Source organism: Zonotrichia albicollis, chromosome 1 (assembly GCF_047830755.1).
Source record: "Zonotrichia albicollis isolate bZonAlb1 chromosome 1, bZonAlb1.hap1, whole genome shotgun sequence".
Taxonomy (NCBI): Eukaryota; Metazoa; Chordata; class Aves; order Passeriformes; family Passerellidae; genus Zonotrichia; species Zonotrichia albicollis.
In genome coordinates, this window is record NC_133819.1 from 8,033,720 (window position 1) to 8,046,575 (window position 12,856).

At 45.8% G+C, this 12,856-nt stretch overlaps 1 protein-coding gene across 2 annotated transcripts; it reads left to right on the plus strand.

The window, feature by feature from the left end:
* The first annotated feature begins 2,262 nt into the window (after positions 1–2,262).
* INSIG1 (insulin induced gene 1) lies at positions 2,263–12,295 on the plus strand. Of its 2 annotated transcripts, none has more exons than XM_005480418.4 (6): positions 2,263–2,413; positions 2,791–3,203; positions 5,657–5,781; positions 6,862–7,028; positions 7,541–7,640; positions 10,043–12,295. In XM_005480418.4, the coding sequence occupies exons 2-6, from the start codon at positions 2,807–2,809 to the stop codon at positions 10,070–10,072; spliced, it is 819 nt and encodes a 272-aa protein (XP_005480475.2). In that variant the 5' UTR covers positions 2,263–2,413; positions 2,791–2,806; the 3' UTR covers positions 10,073–12,295. The 2 variants fall into 2 exon arrangements, with proteins under 2 accessions (XP_005480475.2, XP_005480474.2); XM_005480417.3 differs by having other exon boundaries at positions 2,402–2,541.
* Positions 12,296–12,856: the final 561 nt, after the last annotated feature.

The following is a 12,856-nucleotide window of genomic DNA, read 5'->3' on the forward strand; positions in this document are numbered from 1 at the left end:
TTCCTTAGTGGTCTGGGGATGCAGATAAATTGTCGGTGTCAATTCAAAGCTCATACACAGTTGCCATGAGGGGAAGTGTTAGGTCTGCATGTGATTTCCTGAAACAAATGAAACATTTCTGCAGAGGAACCCATCAGAAGCTGACAGTATATCAAGGCTGTTTTCTCTCAAAATAGTTGACTCAAATTTTTTGAGCAGATCCAACTGGGTCAGGGAAAATCCAAAAACAAATGAAGAAAGAGAAATATATTGTGTCTTAAAAAATCTGTCAGAAGAATCTAAACAATTTTAGCATATTAAAGTAAAACCAAAAGCTGTTTCAGTACAATAAATAGCAACAGAAACTGAGTATTTACAATTCCAAGTACAGAGTACAGTACACAAATACCTTGGTTCAGCAGTAAGGTCTGCAAGACATTACTAGGGGTGATCCCAGTTGGCATTAAGAGAAAAATTCTGGGCTCATCTGTCACTTCCAGCAGTGGCACTAACAACCTGTCCAGCACATTTTCCAAAGGCACTTTGCTCAGCAGGATCAGCTATGCTAACTCTCTCCATCCCAGCTGGAAATGAACAGAGATCAGAAGGGACAGCCATATCCCAGGTTAATTTTACTCTTCATTATATGCAGAGAAGACCTGCCTCTTTGCCTATATTCAACTGATTTCATGTATTTGATTTGCTACATTTAACACATCAACGAAAGACAACTGGAACCACCACTGAACCACCACTGACCACTGATCCTGGACCATCACAGGCATGGCTAACAGCTATCCTTAAATCCTCAGTGCCATCACTTGGGAAGCCCTTGTGTCCTATACTCCTCCCAAGTGTAATGATGGCACACCTCATGTGAAAAGACCTGCTGGTCCTTTGAGGCCAGCTAATAAACACAAAGCCCAGCTATTCCTACTGCATACACCAGCCTCCCACATGTCCTGGAGAACTGGGGCCTCAAAAAGGAACCCTGGGAGCTCAGTTCTGCTCTGTGTCCTCATTTTTTGGTGTTAAACTCTACCATAATGTACAGCTCACACTTAACCATCCCTGACAGGCCTCTTCCCAAACCCTCAGAGAGTCCAGAGGGTGAACTTGTGTTTAACTGGCTTTTTGTTATTTTAGTGTGGGAGGATTGTGACCTGAGCTTTGCCAATGCTGGCAGAGCAGCTGCTCAGGCTGTCAGGGACCAGTCAGGAGCCTCGGATCCTCCGCTCACCCCACGGCTGCTCGCTGACGCAGCGTCTGGCTTTGGCACCACCGTCTCACGGAGTCACGGGCTTGGCAGGATCCCCTTACACCATTTTAGAATTATGACAGAGATCACTGATCCCTTCGTCTTCAGGAGACGCCACAGCAGACACCTTCAGCCTCCCCTGTTACTAACTGCCATCTCCCAAAGGGACATGCAGCAGGCTGGGCAAGCACACAAGCGCTTAGCTGCAAAGGCCACCGACACGTGGCCTTAAAATGACACTGTGGAGATTCAAATTAGATAGTTGGAAACCAAAATAAAAAGTCACTTTTAGGGTGGTCAGGCATTGGGATAGATTGCCCAGGGAGGTGGTGGAGTCACCCTGGAGTGTCAGGACCCAGGACATGAGAAATGAAGAGCCCTAACTCTTTCTTCAAGCGCCAGGCTGGGAAAACAGACTTTGGAACTTTTCTCGGGGTCACTCTGACCAGCTAGAGATGCCGACACTGAAGGTGTTCAAGAGGCATTTGGAGCTGGCACTGGGTGACGTGGCTTAGAGATTTAAAGGCTACAGGGTCACTTGGGTTCACAGTTTGACACGATGACCTTAAAAGTCTCGTCGAACCTTGACCATTCTCTGATTCCATGACAGCATCACCACCGCCAGCATCTCCATCCCTCCACCGCCAGCATCTCCACCCTTCCACCGCCAGCATCTCCGTCCCTCCATCGCCCTCATCTCCATCCCTCCACTGCCCTCATCTCCGTCCCTCCACTGCCCTCATCTCCATCCCTCCACTGTCCTCATCTCCATCCCTCCACGGCCCTCATCTCCATCTCTCCACAGCCCTCATCTCCATCCCTCCACCGCCCTTCCCTCCCCTTCCCGCCCGGGGGCGGCGCGCATCCCCGGCGCGCTCCCGCCGCGTCCGCACGGTCTCGCGCGGTTCCGCCCGGTTCTTCCGCCGCCGCCGCCGCGCTGCGGGCGGAGCGGCGGGCCCGGGAGGCGGGTGGTGTGTCCGGCACGTCATATCAGCCGCCCGCCCGCCATTGGCTGCGCCGCCTCACCCGAGCGGGGCCGCGGCCGCCCGGGGCTGGCGCGGCGGCTCCCGCGCCCGGCGCTCGCCCCGCCCGGCGGGGAGGGGACGGGAGGGGACGGGCGGGGCGGCGGCGCGGAGCGGAGCGGAGCGGCGGGCCCGGCGCTGCCTGCGGCCGCGGGTAGGTCGGCGGCGGGTAACGTGACATCCGCGGCTCGGGGTTTATAAACCTTCCCCGGGGCGCGGGCTGGCGGAGCGCAGCCGGCAGGGAGGCGGCGGAGCGGCGCAGCTCCCCCAACCCATCCCGAGGTGAGCGGGCGGCGGGACGCGGGGACAGACGGATGGGCCCGAGTAGGGGGCGAGCCCTGCCCCCCGCGGGGGTCGCGGGCCGGGGTCCGTGTCCTCCCGTGGGGACCAGGCGGAGCAGCCCCGGGATCACCCCGCATCCCCCGGCGCCTCTGGAGCCCCGGCGGCGCTGGAGGATGCGGCGGAGGGAGGCGCCGGCCTGACCCGTTGCTGGGGGCTTTACTAGCGTGTGTGTCCGTGCGTGTGTTTCAGGTGTCCGGAGGAGCCAATGCCCAGGTTGGAGAGCTGCGCCTGGAGCTGTTCCGGCACTGCCAGAGGAAGGCACAGGAGCCAGCTGGGGGGCACGGCGGCGGGGCTGGCCGCCAAGGTGGGCGAGATGCTGAGCTCCTCCGTGCCGAGCTCCTCTCTGCCGCTGGTGGGTCGCGCAGCTCGCAGCCCCAGCACCTCCAGCGCCAGCAGCACCGCCAGCAGCACCAGCAGCACCTTGAACTGGAGTCAGCACCTGGTGCAGAGGAGCGTGGTGCTCTTCGTCGTGGGTGCTTTCATGGCCCTGGTGCTGAACTTGCTGCAGATCCAGCGGAATGTGACTTTGTTCCCTGACGAAGTGATTTCTACTCTCTTCTCCTCCGCCTGGTGGGTGCCCCCGTGCTGCGGCACAGCAGCAGGTGAGTCGCTGACCCCCACGGGTGATTTTGCGCTTTTCCTCACCCTCTCGTGGAGGAGGAGAGGCGGTGGGGCTGAATGCATGACCCGTACGCGCGGGAGCCCCGCATTCCCATCCGGCAGCGAGTGATGCGAGCTCTGGCTTTTGGGAGGATGCGCGCCTGGCTTCATCCCCGCGTGTCTCAGGGCCGGTTTTGAGCCGGTGCGCGGGTGAATCGGGGGGTGTCCCTGGCTAGAAGCGGGACTCGGGCTCGGGGTGACCGCGGCGTTCCCGCCGCTCCCGGCGCCGCCCGCCCCGCGCGGGACTCCCGCGCTGCCCCCGCCCCGCGCGCCCGCGTGTCGGCCCCGCCCCCCCGCTGCCCATTGGCTGCCGCCGAACTGGTGAGTGGCGGGCATCGCTCGCCATTGGCTGCGCCTGCGACTGGCCACGGGCTGGGCCACAACAAGGAAGTCACGTGCGGCGGCGCGCGCGGCCCTGTCACCGGCCCGGGCCCCACCGAGCCCCCGCTGAGCCCTGTCACCGGCCCCGGGCCCCAGCCGAGCCCTGTCACCGGCCCCGGGCCCCACAGAGCCCCAGCCGAGCCCTGTCACCGGCCCGAGCCCTGTCACCGGCCTGACCCCGGGCCCCAACCGAGCCCTGTCACCAGCCCTTCTACTGTAAATTCATTGCTGAGGCTTTGAATTTGTTCTCAAAGACAGTTGTACAAATGTGCTTGTGCTACTCCTACCAAAAAATCTAGAAGTGAGATGATTTATTATCTATCATCCGGTGACTTAAAATAACATGATGATGTTCTACCAGGCAATATATGGAGCATGATAATCAGTTTAAAAAGTGACTGCTCTGGCCCCCACCCCTGTCACCGGTCTAGCCCCTGCCCAGTGCCCCTTGCCCACTGTCCCTGCCAGCTGCCCTCTTGTCCCTTGTCCCTGTCACCTGCCTGCCCCTTGCCCACTGCCCCCATCACCTGCTTGCTCTCAGCACCTTGCCTGCTGCTCCTGTCACCTAACTGTGCCCTGTCACCTGCCTTGCCCCTGCCTGCTGTCCCTGGCTGTCACCTGCCTGTCCCTTGCCCGCTGCTAGGCACAGGAGGCTCAGGCCATGGTGTGATTGTCACAGCAGCTGGCACATATTTTGTAGCTTATCATTCATAACCCCCAGTCCATGTCTAGACAAAGTTTTGGTGAAGGGCTGGAGGATTAAAAAGGAGTTAAATTTTAGGAAATAAACCCACTGTAATGGTTTTTAATTTGCATTGAAAGTACTTCAAACAACTCCTGCATATTTTTGTTTCATGCAGTTATGTGATGTCTGTTTGTATCACACAGTGAAGGGGGTATGAATGATGAACTGTAAATTCAAAAGAATAATGGACTGTGTTCATTAATGGATGAACATTAAAGGATGAATATTAAGGGTTCATTAAAGGCTGGCCTGGGATATTCTCCAGTGAGAGTTCTCATAGTGCTCTCACAGTTGGATTAAACTTTGGAATTTAACTGTTACCACAAGGCAAGAGTCCTGGTAGCTGGCATCAGAGCAATGAAGCTGTTTCAGAACATGTCTGTCTTGGAATAGTATGTTCTGTAACCTTCTTAACATAGCATTTCTTATTCTTAGGAGTTTAAGGGATTAAAAAAAGAGCAGGAAATGAAATTAATAAACAGAGAAGTTGCACTCAGTAAAAGCAGCATGTCTAACCCTGGAGTTGGTGACAACTCAGGGAGCTGCAATCCTTAGAAGAATGAAAATCTGGTGTTCTTGCCAGCAACTGAGCTAACACTACCCAATGTTTTTCTTCTATCAACTTTCATACTGATAAAGGCTGAAAAATGCTTTATGGAGATAAAAACTTTGTCTGGTTAATTGTGTGTCTATTTTCCCCTGATATAAATAGACTGATGGCAGCTGCTTGTTTAAGTTCAGCTCTGCTTCTGTTTGGTATCAAAATTCATCTGACATGGACAGGAGCCCTGGGCTGACTTACAGCCCAGCAGAAGGAGAGAAAGCAGCTCTGCTAATAAACTTTTAAGTCCATGCAAATATTTAATTCAGGGCCTGATTCACAGCTGATGAATCATGTTCATAAAGCTGTCAGCCCTGCACGTGAGCAATGAACACAGATTCCACTCCTGGCAAAGCTTTTATTGTGCTTTGCTTTTATTGGTACAAGCCTTTGCTCAGGATGTCAAGTGACAAATCTCTTTAAACAAAAGGAGCTTCAAGTCAGATAACCTTAACAATGCAATATATATTTAAAGGTTCAAAGAGCTGGGCTTTTACTTCTTTAAAGTAGAAAAGGCAGTTGATAATTGTGTTTTCTTCATCAGGCTTACAGCAGTGTGATCAGCACCTCGCTGCTTTCTCAAGCACTTTCATGCCAAGTTAATATTTAGCAATATTGGAGTAATCCTTGCCTGGCAGCTGGTGCAAGTGTTGTTCCTTCTCTTGCAGCTGTGGTTGGCCTGCTGTACCCCTGCATCGACAGCCACCTCGGGGAGCCCCACAAGTTCAAGCGGGAGTGGGCCAGCGTCATGCGCTGCATCGCCGTCTTCGTGGGCATCAACCACGCCAGTGCTGTATCCTTCAGCAGTGTTTGCTCCCTGGGCTTGCTCTGGGCTCAGCAAACTGGCTCTGCCGCTCTCTGGGGTCTGGGGAAGGATTGCCAAGATAAGGGTGGTGCTCCTGGAAGAGAAGGTCTGGGATGTAGGAATGTGCCCCCTGTTGACGGAGTGACAAAACTATCCTTTGTCCCCTTAAAAACGAAATAAGCCCAGAAGTTTCTCTCCTCAATGAGGTAAAAAAGGCACTTCATAGGACCTGAGGGACTTCACCTTAAACTTAAGGATAGCAAATTGGATAGGAGCCAAAAAGTCCTGCCTAAGCAATTCACTAGAAAAAGAAGAGAACAAAGGAACCAATGGCTTTTGTGAGGTGTTTTACCAAGAGCAAGAACCTCTTGTACCCGGCTCAGGTGTTCTCTGTAAAGAGATTTGTTGTTTTTCCTTTTATTAAAACTTTCTGTTTCCAATGCTACCACAGCAGCCATCCAGCCGATTTTATGCCTTCTAAAGTAGCTAGGCTATCTTGGGTGGGATGTAAATCTCCAAGAGCTTATAAGACCTGCCTTGAAGAGACCATATATCACTGTGAGACATGCTGTAGGCTGCAGTGGCTACTGTAAGATGTGTAACACAGCTCACTGATATTGAGGTATGTCTTCTATAGCTGCAAGCATAACAGTGTAAGCTGTGTTGTTTTAATCTACATCTTGTCCACATCTAAAAGTTAACACAACTAACTAGTGATGTGCTAGTGAGAAGCACAAAATAAAAGTGTTCTTTATATTAAAAATATGGTGGCTTGAGCAGAAAACCTGGGTAATCCAGCTCACTTAGGTTACTTGAGACAAAAATCCATCAAAGTTAAATGTTTCAAAATGTAGCCTATTCTCTAGATGCTCAGTGTGACAAAAATTGATGTTGACTTTGCAGTCATGCTCCAGTCAGAGTTAACAAGAGCTATGATTGCTTGGCAGGTCTGAAAAGCAAATCCTGTATGTATTGTGTTTAAAGACAGAGAGTTGTTCTCACTTGTTCAGTTTTGGCCACAGGATGTCCACAGACTTGAAAAGCACTGTCCTTAACATCTTTTTCCAGAAATTAGACTTTGCAAACAACATCCAGCTGTCCCTGACTCTGGCAGCCTTATCACTGGGGCTTTGGTGGACATTTGATCGTTCAAGAAGTGGTCTTGGACTTGGAATAACAATAGCCTTTGTAGCAACACTGATAACCCAGTTTCTTGTATATAATGGTGTTTATCAGTAAGTTAGCTGCTAAAATACTATTTCAATTCTCTTGTCTTAACTAAAAGCATGGGTGCACATGAACTGGAATTTAGTTGTTAATGTGTTTAGCACATTTTTGTAAGATGTTTTGTTTGTCTAAGGTACTGGTCCAGTTGTTCCAAATGCCCAGACTGTGAACTGTGGGTGGAAGGTGGGGAGCACTGGGATTGGGATGTGTGGTGAAATGGTAACACCTCAGAAAACTGAACCTCTGCTGGCTCTCAGCAGAGTGAATTTCTAAACTTTATTGGCTAGAACAAGGGCGTTTAGAAGCTTGTGAAGTTTACAGACTTAATTTGGTCTTCCAAATTAAGACTTTTCGTCTCCACTGTTGCTGCCTTTTTTTTTTGTTTGTTTGTTTTGTTTTTGTTTTGTTTTTTTTTGTTTAAGCCCAGGGGAGAGAATTCTGTAGCATCTGGTTAAGTGCATGTAAGATGATTAAAGTTACTTGTCTCTAACTTTCTAACTTGTTCTCTTTTCTTCACTAGGTATACATCCCCAGATTTCCTTTACATTCGTTCTTGGCTTCCATGTATATTTTTCTCAGGAGGTGTGACTGTAGGAAACATAGGACGCCAGCTGGCTATGGTAATTACTGCATAATTAGTAGTTTCCTTAACAATCCAAATGCCTTCCATTGTTGTTAGTCCAAGAATAAACTATGCCTTGAAGGGTATGACTCACAAACTGTCAGAGTTAAATAGATGTATTCCTAAGAGCTGAGCTGTAAGCAGACAACCTGTGTTGCCAGTAGAGTGGGTATTGTCTTAGTAAGTGTTTGAATATCTTTTGTATTTAACTTTTTCCAGTGGCAGCCAAAATAAGACTGGAATCAGTACATTGCTCCTGCTCCATCAGTGTTTATAATTAACATTTAGGGTAGCTGTAGAACTGAGACACTGCTGGGCTTTCTCTAATTATTCATGCACAAAAGTATATATAGGGAAATGTCCCTATATAGCATCAAATTCCACTGCTCCAAAATCAAATATTCTCTTGCTGGTTACTTCAGACATGATTCAAGTATCACTCCATATATAAAGAGATAATATAAAGTGCTGTCTTGTTTGCCAGGTTCTTAAGGAATTATTTCCTTGTGGCACACTGAAGAGTAAACCTGGCTGTGTGTTTGCACATCAGCCTAAGGCTTGGTTGTGAAAGGTGTTCTGACACTGATGGATAATAATAATTAATATTATGTTGATTTAACTTCTGTCTTCCTTGCTATGTAAGTCCTATATCCTGGAAAACACCCTTCAAGTTACCTTTCCTAAGGCTGCTGTGGTTTACGTCTTCAATTTTTACTGAAGGGTGTTTAAGTTTTTTTAAAACACAAGTTCAGTACTCCCTTCTGAAATCTCACTGATGCATGCAATCAGCATTTGGCTTTATTTAGGAGTACATGTATGGAGGGAAGAGGTAGCATAATTTCTCTTTTTAAATTTGCCACTCACATCAAGTGGAAACCATACATTAACTGAATTCTGTTGAAGCTTTGGTATTGCAGCAGAGTCTCAAAATAAAATTATAGTTGGTTTTATGCTACAGTTCTGTATTTCATACAGTGCTTTCCAGTTGCTCTGCTGCTCCTGTTAGAAAGCAAAGGAAGGCAGCCTTAAAGAAAGAGCTAAAATGAATTTAGACACATAGAACTTTTTCCTTTACTATTGTTTCACCTGGCATCTCACCTGAGTGTAGTTAAAATCAGCCTGGATCTTGCCTGCAGCTTTCCTGTCAATCTTGTCGTCTGTTTTGTCAGCCATTGTGGTTGTGGCAGGAAGTTGAAATGTAGCAATGTTTTAACCCATACTTGAATTAAACAGTTATTTCTCTGGCTGTATTGTGCTGCAGCCCCTGAGCTGTTTGATGCATGTGACAGATATTTCCAGAGTAGAAGATGGCACCTGTGGAAATTAATGGAGTAAAGTTGCTTTGCTTCTTCCTCAGCCCCTGTCTAGATTTTCCAGTTAGAAATGAAAAGTGTCCCTGAGACCTCTCCTCCCATGCTGATAAATCTTGGCTGGGAGATCCTTGCTGCTTTCCAGTCACTGGATTTCAAGGGAGCTCCCAAAGTGCAATGTGACCTTTCAGCAGACCTGCTGTTAGCAGAGACTTTGGGGTTTTGTTTGGCTTGTTGGGATTTCTTTGCCACCAGCTTGAGGATGAAGTCTAGTGTTTCCTTTTAGTAGGTTTTATAGCAAAAGAAGATGTGAAGATGCTGCTGCTGCTATCAGTTCTTTCTGCTCATTCTGACACCTAGAGTTGCTCAGTCAGTGCTCATCAGCTGGGTTAAGTGGGTGGCAACACTTCATTTTTGAGCTGTAACCATCTTTCTCAGCATCTGACAAATTAGTGTGGTATTCAGAACTTGGGCCTCACAAATACCTATTGTGTACTAGTGCTAGAGGCTGGAGAACTGAGAATGCATTCAGTACTTGAAAATATATTTGCATTTTGACCTCAGAAAGAGAACAAGTTACAAGCTTTGTTTCAAAGAAAAATGGGTTAAATATCCTGTAGTGACACATTGCTGCATTCCATACTAGAAAAGAGAGTTTGGAAGAAATGAGTAAGTCTCTGATACCAGGCTTTGACTGGAAAATGAAGTAGCTTGTGGTTAAAGGCAGCTTGAAAAAGGGCTGTTTAAACTGAATTCATGTCAGTTAAGGGAAGCATTGAGTGCCTTCTGCTAAGAAATAAACTGAGATAGAGAGGAAAGATAACAAAGTCTTATGGAAAGAAATGCAATTGGCAGATGGATTTTTCAGAGGCACTGATTGAGGCAACAAACACCCATAGGGATTTTTTTTTTTTTGTCCACAGTTAGGGAGCACGTCCTTGTTAAGCTTTTAAAATAAGCTGTGCTCTCTAGGTCATTGCCAGCCTAACTGGAGTTACTTTACTATTTAATAATTGAAAATACTGCATAATGTAGTCACTTATCAGATGGCATTAAAACCTAACATGTGTTTGATGTTTTTTATCCATAGGGTATTCCAGAGAAACCACACAATGACTAAGCCTTTGAAGAAGAATACCCAGTGCCAGTGTGAAAGCAATTTTATGAAGATGTGTTCCTTTCTAAAACTGAAGATTATTTAGAAGAAATAATCTCTTTATGGGCTCACTGCACAAATGACTTGTGGGGAAAAAAAAATTTATCCACTCTTAGAGTAGCCAAGTGAAATTAACTGCTTATCTTGAAATCTTACCCTGATTTACCACATAAGCATTTGCATATGGCTGTTCTCTGGAAGAGTTTAACACCAAGTGCATACAACTGTTCAGGCTAAGTGGCAGTTTTCCAAGTATTAGATTCCACTGTAAGTTATTGAATCAGCTGCCATGTTTTAAAGCCTTGAAACTGAAATTTAATTACAAGCTCTTGTATCAGTGCCCAAAGGAAGTAGATCGATGGTGCTTAACAATGATGAAGTAAGGTTTAATAGGAATAGTATTTATCCAAGTCTTTAAAAAATAGGGTTATTTAAAAATAAGAGTGATCAAAACAGATTAAAGGCATTGCACTAATGCTTTTAGGAGTCTTATGAAGGAATCATGCCCTTTCTTGTAATGCTGCATTAAGTTTCTGTCTTTGACGGTGGAGAGGGTTTGGGGATGAGAGGTTGAAAGCCCTAGTTTGGCATTTCTAAATTACTTCAGTATGAGAAGTAAGCACAGGAGACAATCTTGTTCAAATGTGAACCTTTATCAAGAGATTCCAACTGGAAATTTCATTACTCCTGAGGCTTGCAGTTAGATTTGCAAGAATCAAGCTCTGGCCACAATTCAGTAAGAAATCTCTGTATGTGTGACTATGCCTGCTTAATATTAGACCTTGCTTCAGTGTCTCACCAAAGGACATCTTAAATATCTCAAATGTCACTGAAAAACCATGCATTCCATGTCAGTGCTTGGCCATTTAGCATGTGCCTCCAAGTTCTTTGATTTGTCATTTCCTCCTAGAGCTGTCCTTTGAATTTGTGTTTGGACTGAAATGATGAGAAACAGAACTGGGCCTCAAATGTGATTTAAACTGTATGTGAAGAACAGCAAACAGCTTGTGTTCTCAGTTCAGTTTCTGAAAGAGATCACTACTTGTTTTTACACAACCCTATAGAACTTGCAATCTGTGATTGCCTTCTTAAAAACAAAAAGTGCTTATGTCACTACATTAAACATTTGGTGTTTCTTAATACATAGTTCTGGTGAGCACAACGTATTCATTTGATAGCTTAGGCTACAGGAGACCTAAATAGCAAGTATTAGGTCTTAAAAGTTGAAGTGCAATGTACGGTAAGTCTGAGCCTCAAGTTCTCTTCAATATCGATCATTTCTTATGAGAGATTAAAGAGAAAAGGGTTCTGAGTTCATTTCAATGCTGCATGGAGTCAAATGGAGCAATAATTTATTTAACTAGTAAAGCTAGTTTTGTTGTATCTTACATTGAACCCAAATTTTTAGAAATACTCCCAATTTTGTGGTTATGGTGTACTTGTAAACTTTTATGGATTTGCCTTTTTGTATTATGCAATTTTCTTTTTGTTGTGTTCTTTTCCAATTTTACATGGCTTCAGTTATAGTTAGAGGCTTCAGTTAAAGGTTGAACCATCAAAACAGAAGTTGAGGTGAGGTTTCTGTTCTGGCTGTTTTCACTCTTCTAAGGGAATGCTAGCAACAAAAGTTTAGCACAAAGTCTATACTACAGAGCAGACCCCAATTCTAACCTTACTTTGGTGTAAATCAAGAGTAATTTCATTGATATAAGATCCATCCTCAAATGTTCAAAACCTAAATAATCAAATTTTATAAAACTACTTGAAGAGATTGGGACAGCTTCAGCTCAGCTGTTTAAGGAGCTGCTACCTTGCTGGAGATAGAGCTTTGTAACCATCTTGAAACCCATTTCAAAATGTTATGAAACCAGATGTGAGTAAAGCTGGCAGTGATCTCTATGGATATTTGAGAGAGAAGTATCTCAGATTTATTTATAAAGACTGAAACTAAATCTGTACCTGTTAGAAATAATACAGCCAAAAACATAAGTCAAAAGTTCATTTGTTGCCAATACTTCTGAGTATCTTAACCAAAGTGATTTAAGTTTGGAAGAGGTGGGGAGGGGAGTGAAGAAAACTTGCACTATTCTGAATTTGAACACTTAAATTCTCATTCTTACTGGTAAGTTTTCAGCGGTGTGTTTGGTTTTACACTTTTTTTACTATTAAAGTTTTAAGATCAAACCATGTTTGCCTTGGACTCTCTGTGCTGGCATTATGCAGGAATCTTTCTTGAAAAGGACAGTTGTTATGGTTGCATAACAAATATTCAGTCATGCATATGCAGTGGTTAAAAAAAAAAAAAATCCTAAACTGAACTTGGCAAAATCAGCTTCAGCAGGGGTTGTACAGTTGAAGAAAAACAGCCTTGCTATTGTATAGCAGGAAAGCAGAGTTCAGTGTGTCGTGGTTTTGTGCCTTAAAGTGCGCAATCTTCCTGCCATTGTCTTCCAAAATGCTGAAATTCATAATCTGAAACAAAATATGGAGGGGGTAGGGTAAGCATGCAAATTCCTGCTGTGGTTTGGTTGTGTGCAGCAGTGGTTACTAAAGTCTGAAGCATCTTGAAGAGTGCAAGCTAAGAATGAGCTGCTAAGGCTAAGCAACTCTAATGGCAGCTCACAAATTTAGACCAAAAGTCTTCAATTTTAAAGCACTTCAGTGTCTATTTTAGACTTCTAGAAGTTGCTGCATTTTCAGTGGAAACAGTAGAATGACTTTTTGGTCAATTTTCAGTTGGCACAGCTG

What these genes read in the sequence shown, in the direction of transcription:
- INSIG1 (XM_005480418.4), top strand. Translation starts at nt 2,807, where the DNA reads ATGCCCAGGTTGGAGAGCTGCGCCTGGAGCTGTTCCGGCACTGCCAGA. An exon ending in GTATATAATGGTGTTTATCA is followed by an intron (nt 7,029 to 7,540) that starts GTAAGTTAGCTG and finishes TTTCTTCACTAG; the next exon opens with GTATACATCCCCAGATTTCC. An exon ending in TAGGACGCCAGCTGGCTATG is followed by an intron (nt 7,641 to 10,042) that starts GTAATTACTGCA and finishes TTTTATCCATAG; the next exon opens with GGTATTCCAGAGAAACCACA.